The sequence below is a fragment of the Hermetia illucens genome, chromosome 1 (genome assembly GCF_905115235.1).
Source record: "Hermetia illucens chromosome 1, iHerIll2.2.curated.20191125, whole genome shotgun sequence".
Lineage (NCBI taxonomy): Eukaryota > Metazoa > Arthropoda > Insecta > Diptera > Stratiomyidae > Hermetia > Hermetia illucens.
In genome coordinates this window covers 41,533,823-41,552,482 of record NC_051849.1, presented here as the reverse complement: position 1 = coordinate 41,552,482, position 18,660 = coordinate 41,533,823, and the positions used below count along the sequence as shown (strand labels likewise).

General features: G+C 39.9%; 1 protein-coding gene across 2 annotated transcripts in view; it reads right to left on the bottom strand.

Moving 5' to 3' along the window:
* Nucleotides 1-13,403, bottom strand: part of LOC119659676 (acetylcholine receptor subunit alpha-like 1) — a 40,057-nt gene extending 26,654 nt beyond the window's left edge. For both annotated transcript variants that reach the window (XM_038067903.1, XM_038067912.1), the window contains exon 1: nt 12,919-13,403. In XM_038067903.1, the coding sequence (XP_037923831.1) occupies nt 12,919-12,996 (78 nt within the window). In that variant the 5' untranslated portion in view covers nt 12,997-13,403. The remainder of the gene's footprint in view (nt 1-12,918) is intronic.
* Between the last annotated feature and the right edge of the window lie 5,257 nt (nt 13,404-18,660).

Below are 18,660 nucleotides of genomic sequence, written 5' to 3'. Positions count from 1 at the left end.
AAAATAGTGCACAATTGAATTTTTGACTATATGCAAGTGGAATTGTCATACACTCAAAGTTTCTCACATAAGGGTAAACAATACCTTTCATATCTGAAGCATCCAACTTTCGGTTTCCCGACTTGTTTTACGACCGTATTTATTCAATTCTTTAAAATAAAAGATATAATTCGTTTCTTAAGGTCAGTCGTTTCGTTTGTTACCTAGATACGTATTTCGGTAGCTACATGCTATCTTCTTCTTCTCCTACCTCATTGAAGAAGAAATACGTATCTGTGTGAATAAATTGAATAACTCTCTGGACAAGTAACCGCAAGAGTACCTCCCATCTACCGCAACAACCGGTATCCGGTCTAAGCTGTCTTAATAAGGAACTTCAGACATCCCGGTCTTGTGCCAATTTGATATCCTTTAAACCTGTCTCGCGTTCTGGACGCCATCGCTCCACCTGAGCTGAGGGTCTTCTACATCTTTTTTTTACCATAAATATTGCTTTTATATACTTTCCGGGCTGGATCATCAGATGATCATCGTATCGCACCCAGATTTCACCGTTATATGGAATACGGAATCTTCTATTCTTTTGTAGGGGGTCAAAAATTCTTCGGAGGATTCTACTCTCGCATTTTTTCTAGTTAGCTAGCCAGGATTAGTAGGTGAAAATTCTGAGGTGCGGACTTTCCTCACTTTGATTCTTAGCGCGCCAATAAAGGCATCCCCACATATCTAAAGCGATGAGTCACCGGAGGTAAAATTTTTCTAGGGGAAAGTCGTGTTTTTCACAAGAATCATCGTGTCGTTTCTCATTTCATAGGTGGGAATCGTTGAGCAGTTTGTGAAATATGATATCTCCAGTAGTTTTGATGTAAATAGTCCATAGGGAATTCTACTTCTGGTTAAGTAAATCTGGTTAGCCATTTCGTTCATTGGTCTATTACCACGGAATTGAATACAATGGAACGGTCATGGTGGATTCTATTTACTTTTCGCTTTTATCAAAGTAAAATTAACCAAATTCAAGCTCAAAAATTCTACGAAATGCCGATTTTCTTTAACAAAACAGAATATTGAAATACAAAAGTCCAAACTTATATTTATTCCGATTTTTTTTTGCGGGCTTTCTTGAATCGTAAAATTATTGACACATGAACTTCAATAGATGCCACAAAGTACAACACTTCAGAAAGAGAGAAAAAAATTCCTTTTTAGTTTCACGAAAGTACTATATATTCTGTACTGAGCTCAAACGTCAGATACAGGATTCAGCGAAGTTCGAGGTTCAAATCAAGTTCGTTTATCGTTTTTATCATTTCTGTCCATTCCATGATATTCAATTTCGACAACATTACCTCTAACAAGTTATAATGAACTGTTTCAATCTATTTTCGGCTACATTCTGACTACTGAAAGCTCAGATTTCTCGTAGGGTATACCATCTTTTATTGCTTCCAGTAAGTCACTTGGGAATAAATTCATGGAGAATTTACAGAACAATTTCAAAAGTACAATAAATGTTACAATTGCGATAAAAATATCATATGTCCTGCGATTGAAGGATAACATGTAGGAGAAGGAAGTCGTCAGAAAAGACAAGGAAATTTAAGTTATGAAGTCAATACGGAAAGTTAAGCGCATTATTACTGCTCTTCAGAAAAAGTTGTAGAAGTGAAAGACGTAAGTTAGTGAAAAAGAGCGAAGCACTGACGTTCGTTTGTGATGAGCTACCCTCGGAAGGAGATTTTCTATTGAAGCAAATATGGACAGAGATCTAGGTCGTGATTTACAGTCAGCGTCTATAATTAAATTCAAGGAACCGAACCGAAGTAACGAGCGGAAGTTAGATAACGAATGCTAACTGGGAACAATGATAAAGTCGAATGCTGAAGAGTGGATGCTTAAGTAAAGTTTGGAAAACTTGAGGTGAAGGAGTTGCATAAGGACATTAGTAGTGAATACTGGCAAAACTTATAGGCAAGTCAAATATCAAGTGATTAGGAAAAAAATCCGTCAATTGTGTGAACTTTCTCAATATCCGCAACTCAATGCACTGGATTGGGCAAAATGATTCAACTTAATCAGCATCGCTAGGAATGTTCTCAGCAGTAAACCTCTCCCTGGGCTAGGCTGGCTAATCCCGTGTCTCGGTTACGGGGAATTGATTTTTTTGCCATCAATTGTATCTAGATATAGTCTAGAATATTGGGACAAAGTGGTTATTCGATATTCCGAGTCATTCGAAAATTACAGTGGTAAACAGGTAAAGTGTCACCTGTCAGATCTATACCGTTCGCCGCAATGAAGCGCGAATTTACCAGTCCGAACGACGCTGGAATGGCTTTGCTAGCGAAGATTCAAGGCTTTACATATGTTTTTAGAAGAAACTCAAGGTTTATGCAGCAGGTATAGCAGATTAATGGTCAGTTGAAATTTTATTCTTAATAATCACATTTTACTTTTTAAATGGTTTTTTTTGAGAACTGCATGTTGAAAATCGGGTGCCACCATAGTTTAAAATCACTCAAATATAATTACAAAAGAAGCAAACAATATCTTTCATAACTGAAGCGTCGAGCTTCCAGTTTCCCGATTTGTTTTGGGGATTAAAAGTTTGCATTTTTATTTTTACTCAGTGCTTGAAAAAAATACCCATAAAATGAGAACAAGTGGAGAGACCGGAAGCTGGGCGCTTCGGGTATAAAGGTTTTGTGTTCATCTTATGTGAAAATCTCTCTTTGCTCGAGTTTCTATTCGTACATAGCTAAGAATACAAAATATTCCGTCAGATTTTGCCAAACTCCCAAGATACCCATAAGTACATACATATTAACGACATAAATACTATGTTCATCCTAAATAAACAAACATTGCCTATTATCGCATGACGATGCAAACAATATATATGTGCGTATATAAATTTATCTGACGCATTTTCATGCATTTCTACTTTAAGCTGTCAAATGGAGTCTATTACACGCACTTGTATGAATCAATATACAAGTCAGATACGCAATGCGGTACGCAAAAAGTTCGGAAAATTGAACTTTTGAGATGCGTGACAGATAATAGTTTGTTGACAGTTCACATCATTTGCAATATGGCGGCGCTTTTTCTTTTCGACTGCAACTTTTGAATGTAATTAATTTGAATGAATTAGTTTTGAGAACTGCGGAAGGCACTATTTGCGTTGCAAGTGCTAATTATTAATGTCACTTGCATTAGTCCTGTCGCTTCCATTAAAAAAAATTGAATTTAAGCGGATGGTATGTACATTCTTAGTGGCATTTAATTGTATGAATTTTATCACATAAAATACAGGATGATGCATAAACTAATTGAATAAACTTGAAGATTACTTGATGGACAGGACTAATGCAAGAGACATTAATAACTTGCACAGGCAACGCAAATGGTGCCTACCGTTGTTGACGAGGAGCGAAATTGAAATTGCGTGCAGTCTACAGCTTCTCCCGTGTGCATTCCGCACGTATATTAATTTTGTTTTCCGGTTTACTCGGTGCACAAAAGTATATATATATATGGTATGTACGTAAATTAATAACCGCTGATAACCAAGTACACGCATGTCTATTACATTGGTCATTGGTCCCTATCCGCAGCTTTATTAGCGTATACATATACATATATATGTGTACCTCGAATAATTGACACTGAAGTGCAAATAACTAAAAAGGAAACTAAAACGTTCCCATCGACCCCGTCGTTCATATAAGTTCACTTTATATGGTGACTTTAATTGATGACGTCAAACACTTTTTAATAATAATAATAATCGTTGGCGCAACAATCCATATCGGATCAGGGCCTTGAAGTGTGTTAGAGCACTTCATTCAAGACCGAAACGGTACACTACAGTATACTGTAGGAGGCAATGTGGTCAGCATTGCGCTCGCCCGAGATTATTACCCTGATTTGACTCAGGTGCTCATTCACAGCTGAGTCGACTGGTATCCGACGTCAAATCACGATACAAATCCCACTGCCACCAGTGAGATTTGAACCGCGACCTTCCGTACGACAGCGTTGTGCTCTAACCACTCAGGGTGCCAAACATTTACCAGAAATGCGAAACTTTAACCTTTCATAACTTTGTTAATGATTCGAATTGCTTTCAAACTTTTCAGATTTGTGTGCTTTATTATCGCCTATAATGACATCAAATTTTGTACCTCTATGATGAAATCTTGGGGGGAGGGGTTTCCGGTAAATTGCCAAAACATGGTAATATGCTATTTTTACTTTTATTTGTGCAGATATCCGGATGGGATGTATTTTGAAACTTAGATTTCATACAGTTGCATCACTGTGATTTTTTCAGATTTTTCGGTTGGGTGACTTCGGGGAACGAGACCTGTTCTACTTTTTGAAGCACACATTTTGAGCCCTATCTCTCCTATGTTTCACTTACTATCAGAAATAAGATCAGTTTCTAAAAGTACTAATTGAGCCCTTTCAATTGATATCTCACTTGACCATATTTTGCGAAAAAAATGTACATTCCTTTTGCGCATGTATAAGGGAGCCGCCCTTCAAAATCAACATAAAATGGCGCCAATCCCTGCATGTAAAGGTATATACACACCACATGTTCTCACCAAATTTCCTGGCAATCAGTTTAGCAGTTTCCGAGTAAATCGGGTGTGACAGACAGACGGACAGACATACATTGAACCGATTTTAATAAAGTTTTGTTTTACACAAAAGCTTAAAACCGACTTTCACACGAGCACACGAAATAGCAATATTAATATCTCATTGTATCAAAAAGACTTTTAGAAAGAATAATCTCCAGATCGAGCCAAACGGAACACATAAAGCCAAACGGGTTAGCTCTTGACAATGCAGTGTATTAACTATGTCAAAAAAGCATCGTCACCTAAGGGTGCAAAATGGCCGATGTTTGGTTTAAGAAAGGGACTCTCACATCTCGTCCTTGGGCTGATGTGCCCCAAGAAGAAGCTCTGGGCCCGGGAGAAATCACTATCTTTCTACCATCGTCGACTAACCTAGTCGAGCCCGACCAACCCTATTTCCTTAGCAGCTGTCTGGCGTTCTGACCTAGGAAGTCCCACCATCTTAGGCAGTGAGATTTGAACCGCGATCTTCCGCTCTAACCACACAGCTATCCGGACACAGGATTAGGCTAAAGTAGAGCAAATTATGAATAGGCAATCAGAAAATATTCGACATAAAAGACCTTAGGCGTCACCTGACCATCAATATGTGGAATTTGCATAGGGCGCTTTACTGAGGTGATCTTTTGATGGACTTGAGCAGCTTGGACTTCTTCCATAGCGCTGAAAACTGATATCGTTTCTTGCCCATCCAGTTTCCGCCTCTATTTTCTTAGATTCCGATTTTTGGAATGTCAACTAAACTGAAATTCCAAATTATAGGCCTGTGCGATATATGCTGCCGTGATATCCTAGCAATAATAATTGCCCTCAATATACAAGAAGCTCATCGGAACTTTAGCCATCTTAATTTGAGGCGAGGTTCTAGGATTACTTAGGACAGCTACATCAAGCAGACAAGAAAACCGGCTAAACATTCACTAATCTTATCAGACTGATGGCTAATATAGGCTATATTGCTTAATATAAAAGAAAACTTTATATGACGGTAAGGAATACTGTGTAAAGTCAGACGCTGGTGTCAGTTAAATGAACGGCAATATTAAGGAGCAAATTCAGTATACATTTAAGTGTTTTTAGGTATGGCACCATACAATGCACTGGGGATGCCATACTTCTTGAGTAAAGCTAATGAATGATATCACCCCACCCCATGAAGTTTTACGGCTCCATGCGCACTCGCGTTGTCTTTCAATAGGTTCGCACTATGTTTCAATGTCTGTCATTGTTTTTCAGGTTTCTTTCCGGACCCATGCGTCGGTTTAAGGACACTTGAGGGACTGAAGTCTTCAAAGGATCCCCCCATATTTCCAAGCCTGGCTAGCAAAGAGGCGAGCAACTGCGTGTCGATGGAGCATTTCAGTAGAGCTTCAATATTTGCACGCAATTTCCGGATATTTCTCTCTTCTAGGTCGATTGCGGTCTCTCAGGATAGCCTCTGATCAGTCGCCAGTCCTATATAGTCATTACGGTCGTTTCATCTCTACAAAGATTATCGGAGGTTCTAACTGTAATTCCTGATTTCATTGTTTCTGGTGTCTTTAATTTCTCTTTTTGGTGACTTTAAACCCCATAAAGAAGCAGCCTTTCAATCAAGGAAATGATGCGTTTTTGGAAACGTCGTCCCAAAGCATTTATTAACAAGTGTTCTGTCATGAATGTAGGGCTCATTTGGGAAGTTCTTTGGGGCTAACAGGCTTCTGCTTATTTATACATTTTAAACGAGGGAAGTGAGCCTCTTCGTTAAAACAAAAAAGTGCGCGTGAGGCATCTCAAGAAGTGCCCCGTGAGGCATGCCAAGAACTGTGCTGTGAAGCTTGCCAAGAAATGCGCTGCGTATATATTTTCTCAAACAACATCGCGTCGGTTAAGTTAGAGCGCCAAAGTTAAATTACAGGTATGAATGAAACTGTAGCTTTCATAATAGATTCGACTCAGAGGACAAGGAAGCAAACGCCGTGGGGATGCATAACAGAACGCCTTACCATGTCAAGGTCTCGGGTGGTCTTGTTGTTTGTGGAAGCACAGGTTTTTTTTTCTTCACAACACTAGCTTCCCTGAGGTCAGCCAAATACAATCAGCAAGTTCCTTCGTTCTACCAGTTACTCGTAGTTCTATTTCTTCAACTGCTCAGCAGACAGACATGCCTGACAAGAAGCGTCAGTTTTGTTGGTCTGGGGAAACTATGTTGGCCTTTGATGACCTGAAAATGAACTCTTCTTCACATTACTCTTGCATAGTTCTGAGTAATTTCAATATTGGATCATCAATTGCCCCTAACACAGAGGAAGCTCCCATAGCGTTGAAATTAGAGAAGTTTGAACAAGTTTTGTTGGTCGTGATTGGCGAGGAAGGGTGGGAGTTGCAAGGACGGCGCCTCATTGTCAACTGCGATCATGTTATGTATGGATGTAACTTGTCGGGGTTTCCTCTTGTTCGGTTGCGGCATGGTGGTTAGCGAGATGTTCAATTCACCGCATGCCATTAAGCTGCCCATTTTTAAGGTTTCTTGTAAAATAAAACCTCATTTGAGTTGATTCAATGTCTGTCGCCTGTCTGTCTATCTGTCGTCCGTCGGTCACATCCGATTTACTCCGACACGGATGAATTTATTGTCACGAAATTTGCTGAGAACGTGTGGTATCTGAGTTCGTTTGCACACAGTATGTAATATAATTTTACGTTGAATTTAAAGGGAGGCTGCCCCTATGTATGGAAGGTGAGTGTGTTTTTTTAAGGTTTTCTGTAAAACAAAATTCCACTTTGGACCAAAGCTTGGCCAGAGCTAAACGTATTTTTTTGAGGATTGAGGGGTCCTACATCAAGTGTATGCGGACTTAGGATCCCGCAATCCTCAAAAAAATATGTTGAACTCTGGCCAAGCTTTGGTCCGAAGTACGGGCGGATTTACGCTCAATATAATTCGTAGTGATGTTGTGTTCTGCGAATTATATAAAGGAGTACTTAACATCTGCGCTTCGGTCACGCAGCTCCCAGGGCAGAGGTGAGGCAGCGTCTGACGATTTGTTTCTGCTCTGGTAAGAAACCGCAAAACCTTCTTCGTCTTATATTTTTTAATAATAGGATGTTACTATAATTTTTAATAATTGACTGCCCAACCGTCCTTAAGTTCACCCTAGAATCAAGAAATTTTGTTGCAAAGTAGACTATAAAATAGAGCATGATCCTATAAGGTTTGGTCTCTTTTAATTGTTTTTTGCATTTTTGGCGGTGAAGATGATTATTATAAAATGTTTTCGAGATTGTTCTTGAGCGGAATATATTGTTTGCGATATTAGCTTATTTAGGTCGCCTTCACCATTTCTCTCAGATGTAAGTACGGTTGGAGTAGATTTGATAATTTTTCCAATCGTCGTTGCCCTTTCGATCGGCATTTTGGTCGTTCCCTTCGACTTGGATGTTCCGGTCAATCTTAACTAGGAAGTTGTCGCTATCGTGGATTCCATAACCATGGTATTTAATCTGCTTGTTTGGCTACTTCTTCATGGCGTTTGCCATGGCACATTGATCCTTGATATCTTCACGTTGGACATGATCGTAATGAGTTAAACGACTGATCCTGTGCGACATCTTCACCATTATCTCGAGGCAACGTGCATTTTCTTTGGTGCTTGGCCAACACTCAGAACAATAGATGGCGAAAGGGCAAATGCGCATATATTTGTTATTTGAGCCGTTATTTGATAAAATACGTCGTTTTGAAGCACCACTTCCTCTTGGTTTCGCCGACACGTGAAGCATTTTTGTGATGCAATTCATCATTGGTTAAGAGTACTGATCCAGGGTAGTTAAAGCGCTTAGTTCTGAACACGGATAGTGACAGTACCACATTCATCGTGTACGGTCATGAAAGACTCTGCTTTCTTTAGATTTATTCACAAAGCATCCTATATGAGACAATTGTTTCGCGTCTGAGTAAATTACTCAGTGGTGCCCATGATAAAATCGAAGTTGCGTGGCCAGTAAACATCGCAAGTGACACGAAGTTGTTTTATTTGAAATATTTAGAACTCTGCCCTTTGGTTGCGATGGCAATTCAAATGAGCGCAGTGGTCCCTCTAGTAATACCGTAGGTGTTGACGCTGTGCATAGCAGTTGGGTTTGTGTAGAACAGGGACAAACGCCTGCCCTATGTTCAAGAAGGCCAGCTCCCATGTGTATCAATAATCTGGCCAGTATATTGAAATTTCTGGTTTGCCCTACTTTCTCGGATGAAATGAAAAACAAGAATATCCACAGAAAAGCTCATTGATCCGGTATTAGATATTTATGTTCCAGAGCCTATGATAGAGAAATTGCTAACTATTTTAGTTTTTTGGTGTTTCTGCCTAACTCCAACTTTAATATAAACGCTGGACCACCATTGAATGAAATTATACCAAGTCTTACATGTTCATTTCCTCTTTTTTCTTTAGTCATTGTTCCGTGTGGTAGCTGGGCCAGCCCGCCTAAATCAGGTTTGCCACTTCTCTAGGTCGTAAGGTCCGGATTGGGTCCTGAGTTCTTGAAGTTACCATTAAGGACACCACGCCATCGCAATTTTAATCCACTTCTGGGTCATTTACTATTGGCTTGTATGTACAGGTCAATCTTAGTTGGCGAGGACCATTGGGGCCGGACACACAGGACAAAGTTTCTGGTTGACGAACATCGTTGTTTTATTTCCAAAACCAAGTAGGTTCACACCTCCCAGATTAGCTACTAGCCGACAATGGTCTGTCACGACAGGGATTTCAGATTTGGCGAACGATTAGGAAAATCATGCATATGAGCTGAAAGATCTGCCATTCTGTTACTTTACTAGGCGCGAATTTTTTCAATGGAGAGGCCGGTCTCCATTTGTAGTGAACTGGGAGAGCACACGGGGTGCAGACCATCTTGGGGATGAAGGCAATTGTTTCTTGGTTTGAAGCGACATCCTCTATGAATTAAGGGTTCTACATTGTCTTGAACTGACTACTGAGATGTAAGCAGTCTCAAGGTAAACTCCAGGTGGTAACTGGCCATATTCCAACAAAGAAATAATCTCTGACGGGAAAATGAAGATAGGGAAAACCATCTGCAGGGTAGGAAAAACTGCTGTTCTGATCACATGTTTTAAAAGCTAGGCCTATAGGCACATAGCCCTACAAGTTTGGAGAGTATTAACATAAAGCTAAAACTTGTGCCACGCGAGACTGCTGTGCTCTCTGCAGGAGATGTAGTGTGCGGGACGGAATGTTCGTTCAATGGAGGATAAATACACACATTGAGGAGAGTTTATTTGCTGCACCTCAGCGAGCTATATTGACACTGAGCTATATTGATACTGTAGAGTCTGATTATCATGGTATTCTAGCACATCTTACACTTTCACTATTTAGTTTTGAGATACTGTAAACTTACGGTGATGACATTGATTAAGTTGGTTGTGCAAATTTGTCGTTCATTCACACCGATTGAGCCTGTGCTTCTTCCCAGGTATGCCTTATTTTTACATTCTGACGCCTTGATTTTTGATGCTTTTATGTAACCGTCGCTATGACACAAGCTAATGGAGGAAGCTACTAGAAGACTATAGTGGACGGTTTCACCTAATGTCCTGGAAAGGGAGAAAGATACCGCAAGTTCTGAACGCTATAAAAGTGTTACTTATTCAGTGAAGACTGTACGATGAACCATACTATACTACTAAGCCATATCTTAGCGTCCAAAGAGGAACCCAGTCTCGGGAAGTCGCCTGAGGACCGATTGATAACTTAAATTGCCATTTTACGAAGTAGTTTGATAGTCAATGACGAGAGATTCCTTATAGCGATAGAGTAAAATGCCGCGAAGGAAAATCCCTCCCAGATAATCATTGGGTAGTAAGTACATCACAAGTTAAAACTAACTAGTGATATTTATAGGAAACCATGGGGCATAAGTTGGCCACTGAAATGCCCATCGATTATCCCTGTTGGCTCTATTCGAGCCGATGCTACCGATGAGGAAGGACGTATTACAAATGTTCACTCTGAATGAATTCAAAGATACGGTCTTGTCCATGAAGTACAAAAAAGTATCGAGAGCAGACGATATCTCCAGGAAAGGGCTGAAGTTTGCATTTAGGCATAAGCCTGACTTACTTTTCAGAACCATCAACTCATGTTTGGTGGTACGTGAAAGTCTTTGCGGAGATAGCCTGAGGTGCTTATTAAGTTAAGACTGTCTGAGCTGATTCAAGCTGCGGAGGATCTGACTTCAAAGCAGCACAGTTCAAAGCTGTTGCCTCTGCGGACGAGTACCGCTTTTCGTAAAACTGGATGTGAGGCACACTTGCGAATGGCGATGAGCCGATATATTTGAGACATTGCAGAATCATTTACGAGTTCCAGGCCGATATTTAGAGATAGCCTGAGGGATTGCACCCGATTCGACATCACCTGTGGGAGGTGGCAATCCCCTAGTTCAGGAGAAAAAACGGCGTTCTTGACCTAAGAGGGTATCGCCATTGGTCTTCTCATATTGCGGCCTTATACGGTCAGTTCTCTTTCAGTTTGGCAACAGTCTGACTAATGATACGGACACGATGACTGATGAATTGATGAAAATTAAAGAAAATTATTTAAAATTAGAAATAAAATTTGTCAGTCTGCTTTGGTGGGATTGACTGTTCAGGGATTAAGACTCATGATAAACTGATGGGAAACTTAGAGGTCACATAAATTGGTGAAAACAGGATTGAATTCAGTCCGGCGAACTATCATCATGATAGTTTTAAAGTTGAGTTGGGGATGGTGGTATAGGTTTTAGATTTGGAGCATCCGTTGACAGGTTGATCACAGAGTGTGCCAATTGTGAATAACCATTCCATTCAGGTTATGGCGCAGTTTGCTATTGGCTGAAAGCACTAATTCTACATTTGTCTATTATTCAGTTTTTGATAGATTGTGGTCACTTGCATTGATTATGCCGGTTACATTGGGGATGACCCAAAAAAAAAAATTTTTCAAAACGGGATTTACTATATTCCTAAATAAGGGTTGTCGGGTCAAAACGGACTAAGCTTCCGATGAAGTAGTTTAGGAGTTTCTTGAAAGATCTCAAATATATTCTTGAATTTTTTGAGTAACTATCACAAACAGTATTTGTTGGTGTTTTGGTTGACTATGTTAGGAAAGCCTTTAGGAAAGAGAAAATTGTTTAATATTTTTAACACGAAAAACTCTCAAAATATTTTGATTATTTTTAGGGTAGGGCTAACGAACACAATCTTCGTTGCATTTAATTCTGTTGAAAGGAGGTGGAAACGATTCCTCAGGAGGATTTATACGGAAAAAATAAATTTTACATTGGTGTTTAGCCTTTTTTAACGCCCAATCAGTAAAATTATCGATTCTAATTCAATTCAAAGTATTAGTTTATTGATCTACAACACTTCAGTTAGTTCTGAAAAAAACTATTCAAGTTAAAATCCCCTAAATACTCTCAGAGTATTCCAAGTATCAATTATTCCTGATGGTTTCCAAGTTAAATAGGACAAACAACTCATCTGAACTCTTCTGGTGTATTGTTTTCGATCGAATCACGCGGAATAAACAATACGCAGTAACGAATTCAAAACCATTAAAATTGACCTAAAACCAATAAAGCGAACCGAAGCGAGTCAAATGCTCGCAAATAGTCCACCATTAGTATGTATTTATACACGAAAAAAATTAGGGCGCTAAAATCTACCCTCATATTACTAGCTTTTTCACTTGGGCGTGGCAGAAACTATACCAACTGCGGCATTCACATCTTCAAAGGGTGTCATCCGGTTTTTTCCTTTCTTCTTCATCTCAAGTATAATTAGCAATTATAAAATGCAATCAATCTCTCTCGACTGGCAAGGCAATATGCATGGAGGACTGTTCCCCTTCACACTAGCCTTCCCTGCTCGGGTCACACCAGCAGAGACACCAGCGACAGCACCCTTTGAAGGAGAACCACAAATTTTTATGTTGTATACACACTTAATCGAGCTTGTGGATAACCTTCTAGAATTAGATTCAACTTGATAAATTTCCTTTTTTCTGCACAGCGAGTACGTAGCCTACTCGTAAATTAATACGAAAAGATAAATATAATTAAAAAGTGGGTCCTTGAATATATGAGCCAAGCACCCGAAGATAAATAATGAGTACTCCTGGAAAAGGGAAAACCTGACCTATAGACGCTTCGGTCCAAGCGTCTAGAGTTTCTTATTCGCTTCCTATGATATATAACAAGAAGAAATCATCACCTCACAACTTTTCGTCAACAAGGACACATCCACGCCCGTTTTTGGTGTCTGAATTTTCTCGTGACTACTTTCATACATTTACAGGTGCCCCATCACGCCCCACTCGGACTACACGAAACAAAAAGAAGGATCTACTTGAACCACTTGAATACGCGAAATAAATCAACTTTTCACTATTCGATCATGATTTATTGTTTTCAGTAGGAGACCTTCGGTAGAGTCCTTTTTAAGCAAAACACATCCCGAAAACACACATTTAAATTGACTACACCGAGGCGAGGCCCCACTGTACCATTCGCCACGAAGGATTTACTTGATTACTTAGAACTACTGTCGGACTTGTCACGGTTCCTTTTTCGTACGCGAAACTTTTCGCCACAACCCGAATCACACTAATTTCTATATCCTGTATCTATTAAAATCGACAATGAGCCCAATGGCAATAGTTTCACGTTTCGTATTAAAAATTCGCGATTTTCTTCCACGACAAGCCCTATGCCAACTGCTCTTGGGAGAGCAGATTATCTCTGAAGTTCGTGCCGTGATGAAGGCGCAGGCCTGCACGTGAGCATCTATAGATACGCGCATCCTAGGGGGTGAGATTCTGTAGCAGAGAGAAGTCCTTCGTTAGAAAGCACGTCACAGCGAGGTGGTAGGCGAACTCCCTACATACCGACAGAGTACGAGTATAGCAAAAAAGGATATTTTATAATGTTGTGGATTTTTGCTGGCATTGTTTCCTGCTTTGTTTTATTGACATTTGAAATGCTTTTAAAGCTCTTCGGAGTGACGCAATCAATTGTTTGTGCAAAATCAGACTTTTGAGATTTTTTGGTGGATTTAAAAGGGACTCTCCTATTTCCTTCAAAGGATCATAGTTTAATAGGATGAGAAGCCTTATCCTAGTAAAGGTCCTCTGTATTAATTTCTCAGATACTTTGAATAAGATATTTATCTATTCGTTCCATTTTATCTTATTTTTCCATCATCTAAAAATTTCAAGAACAGAAACCACCTTTGCAGGATAACATCTCTTTGATTGTCCTTCTTCACTAGAATATGAATCTAGTGAGCATAGGGTACATACTAATACTTACAAGAAGTACTCGTACTCCAAATAGAAGCTTTTCTCGTGACGTCACATAAATAGATTTCAGGATATTCGAAACACCAGAGGAAGGTGGTACATAGTACATGATTCTTTTAAGTTCTTCCATTGAAGTATGTGTTTAGGGTGCATAGTCTCGGAAAATTCCGCATGATCTACATCTAAAATTTTTAGGTAAGTCTCAAACGTCAACGGATACTTGGAAGGCATGCCTAGTATGTTATTTGGAATGATTGAGAAGGCAGGTTATGAGTTTACATTAATTAAGAAGAACATTTTGAATTGGTAACAAGTGACGCCTTAACAAGTCGTGAAAACAGAACAACGAAAGTAAGGCAAGGTAGTTATGGCAATGTCGACTGCATCTTTTATGAAGTTGCTTGATGTACGGCCTGTAGTATAAAGTAATTCTTGCGCTATGGGCTCATTCAAAATTTATCTTTGAAAGAATGGCAATATGCCATATGCAGATGTTAGTGGCTACATTTACTGAGGTAGATTAGACCTTAGCCTGCTTGCTAAGGGTCTTCTCTTCCTGTGCCTTCCATTAAGGTCCATAGAATACGCATTACAGACGGTCGTTGACCATCTAAAAACAAATCATTTTTTGAAGGTACAGTTCAAGCTATTTTACCGTTGAGTAACTTGTTCGGCACTTTTCTGTGATTTAAGACACTCTACATTTTCCGTTTGTTAGACCCATGGAATAATTTATGTGGTTACTGTAAGTTCCACAGTGAGCCATAGCGCCTTAACCATCTCTACGTGCTACCTCTGTTGGTTTCTGATAATCGGTTCCAACTCTTTCTAGTATGTCTTATATATCTATATTGTGTGACCTATTCACTGCCCTGTTCAGGCTTAGTTCAATACATCCACAAGTATCCGGCCCATATGCCAATGTTGTTCGTTTACTCACTGCCTCAATATTCGATATTATGTCAAGTTAGAGTACTCATATCACTTGCTGCAGACGACTGTCGGAACTGTCGACTAATAGTGGGTAATCAGTTCAATTGCAGTGTCAGTCGCAAATTAATGTTGGTATTGAGTAAGATGCGTTTTTATATAGAAGGGTTTAGCACCATCACTTTTTGCAGAGACAGCAAGCAATGCAGGTACGGTGACCGTAATATCGAAAGGAGGGTGTAAACAAAAAATTGTTTCTCATAGAAAACAGTCGTGGGGGGGGGGGGGGGGGGGAGCATTGATGCTTTTCGGAATTTCCGAGATTGGATGAAACGTAACGGACTGAGGGCTCAAAATGTGAGGCCCGAAAAGTGTAACAGTTCTCATTCTTAGAACTACCACAACCGACAAATTTGAAAAAACTCAAAATTGTGTACCTGTTATATACAAAATGTAGGCCCCAAAATACATACCATTCCGATATCTCCTCGAATAAAGTTAGTAAAGTTAATTGGATAATACCATATTTTGTAAATTTTCCCGAAAACCCCTTTAAGTTCGTTCTGGAAGAACAAAATTGGTACCGTTATAAATAATAATATAACATATAATTTTGGAAGTTTTGAACGAAATCCAACTATTATTAACAAAGTTATAGAAGGTCCTTGAGCCGGCTTTGTAAGGACAGAAATCAACGCCGCCCATCTATACTGGTACTTTCTATGCTTCTTCTAGTGCAATATGAGGAAGTCTTACACAGTTTTCAATATGTTTCATTTGGATTGGGCAAGCCATGTAATGCCAAATCTTAACCATAGCGTGCATGAAGCTTGACTTTTTACTGGCCAACATTGGGTGCCTGCCACCTTTCGGTGGTTAAGCATCCCTTTGGTGAGAAAGATGCCTTGGGATGCGGTGGTTTTCTGGTCAACCGGGGTTTTAAGAAAAGGACATTCTTGAGAGTTTTAGAAGGAGGCCCGAAAGAGACGGTAACGTAAAATATGGGTAATCTGTATTAGCGTACAATGGGTTGACATGTTGCTACACTGGAACCGCGAGGCTGACGCACGGTGATCGCGGTGCAAATCAGAGGTATTTGTATCTTGAGTGGATGTCGGATACCAGTCGACTCAGCTGAGTACCTGAGTCAAATTAAGGTAATAATCACGGGCAAACGCAATGCTGACCACATTGCCTCCTACAGTGCACTGTAGTCCTGGTCTTGAATGAAGTAGGAATGTCTAATATACTGCAAGGTGCATAAATGACCCCTTTTTCTCTAGTCGGAGGAAAGTGGACGTCAGCTTGGTCCAATGTCTTCTCGTTCGTTGTATTTTGCAAGGAGGAACTAGGCGAAATCTGTGGATGTATTGTAGATTAAAAAGTTGCGAAATTGAACGGAATTTCGAACAAATCTGTCAAGCTGATTTCTAAGACCAGGCCCGATGGGTTTATAAGCGCATTTAAATTGTGTATTAGTTGGAGTCGCAATTGAAGGAGCAACATTTTAGTAGTAGTAGTATCGAAATCTCAAAAATCGGATATATCCTATCTACTATATATCCTACCCCCCTATCTGACTTTTGTATATTATGGGGACGATGTTGGGGAGGGTGATGTACAACAATTCATCGTGCATCGTTAACCTATCAGAGCGTTAGTATGGCCTTCACTGAACTCTATTTGACGCAATAGCATGGACCGTGGATCTGGTTCGGCATGCGACCATGGTTTGCATGTGCTGCACAATAGACTAAAGTAAGCGTTCCTGGTTAATCACTACTACCAAGGGTTACCTTTCGGAGAGGCGTCTTTGGGACAACTCTGTTGATAGACTGCAAGAATGCAGGCGCTCCTTAAGGTTTATTTGTGTAAGTTTGCTCTGAAACATTGGAACCTCTGGAACCGTCTTTACGACATGAAATTTTATAGAATTATAAAGGATTGAAACCATTCATGCCATCAAATCGTGGTTTTGAATAGCTAGCTAGCGGATCTAGCCGACAAAGAGACGGGGACGATCGATCGGGGAATCGGAGGAGAAACAATACTTCCAATGTCCGAGTTGGTAATCACGAAGTCATCTCAAAGTCGATCATTAGACACTTGGTAATATTGATGAATGCCAAATGTGGCTTCAAAAGATACTTAGATTAAACCCAAAGGAAGGTAGTAAAGAATAGTTCATCTCTAGCAAGGTTGGTGATTAATATCGGAGGCTGTTTGAGCGATTTCCCACAAGCCATCGATCGCCTAAGTCCGCATTAACATCGTCAGCTTCTTGACCTGAGCAATAATGTAAGTTCTGGGTTGCTGCGAATGGACTTGGCGACCGAGGATATTTAAACTGAAGGAAGAGGCGGAAATGGAAATGGATTGAGTTTTATTGAGTTTTTATTGGAGTCTTATTGAGTTTTAGGAGTCTACGGAGTAATGGAATAATCGAGATTAAACGAGCGGTCGAGTATCTAGGCTAAGTTAGAAAGTTGGTGTAATAATAGGAAAATTAGTATAGTAGTTAAAGATCAATAAAGTGTTAGTGAAAGAAGAGAGAAGTGTTTGTTCATTTATTGAAACCGCTGGAACTTCCAAAACAATTGGTAAGAACGTAACTTTTCCACTTTTTATCATTTCCACAGCTTTACTCGACAGCGAGGGATAAAGGGCCAGGACTCCATCGCTCCCAAGAATTAAGCGCGCCGAGTTTAATACTGGGCTGGACTTGGGTGCGATCTGCGCCCTATTAGATGACTCCCAAACAGAGGCCAAAGTATAGTCACACTATGTTTATTGCATGGGTAGTGATATCCACTATACTACATGAGGCTTTTATCGGAATTAGAGGGGTGAGTTCTGGATATCATTCAATTGCGTTGAGAATGTAGCCCGCATTTAGGATAGCATTGAGTGTCATCGTGGGAATGATCCTTACAGATTTCTAGCGAATAAGTCATTCAATCTACCCGGGAAGCAAGGCGTATCGTTCATTGAAGATACGAACTTCGATATGTTACTTGGAAGAAGAAAAGGAGATTATAAGTACGACGAGATAAGTTCGAAAAGCGCTGGATGACTTAAACACTGACCACTGTGTTGAGAGATATGTAAGTCCAGCGAAAGCAATTACTGATTGACACAGTTTTTCGCGGGATACGATGGTTATAGGATATTTCGTTTCAAGTTGAACCAGCCTCACAACGGCCCTCAATGCGCCACGAAGAACCGGAGTATACTATGTCTCACTGTTCGATATTCAAGGGAAATAGAAGCAGGTCGAGCGGACCCCATTATTTCGTTGGAGTATAATAAATGTTACAATAGCCGGAATCCGAAAGAAACTCCTAGAATTGGATTGTGGAAGATGTTTATACTCTAATAGTAGAGTAAGGTGAGGATAAAACAAGGGTTTTGCTGTCTTCTTCACTAATTATGATCAGATACATATATGTCTTTCTCGTGGATGTTATGTGACAGTAAGTCCTACCAGTGGGCGATGTTAAGCTCTTAGTTTTGCGAATATCAGCTCCTGCTACGTCAGTCCTGCAAGTATTTTTCCTTTTACACAATGCATAATTTAGGTGTGCTCTGTTCGGTTCTAAGATATGGCCATCCGTACCTATTTTCTGCATTGTTTGGATTTGTCATTCATGTTGTATAACAGAAGTCGATTCGTCTGTAGCATCGCTTCACTGTCAATTGCTCCCTAAGCCGACAAATAAGGCAGA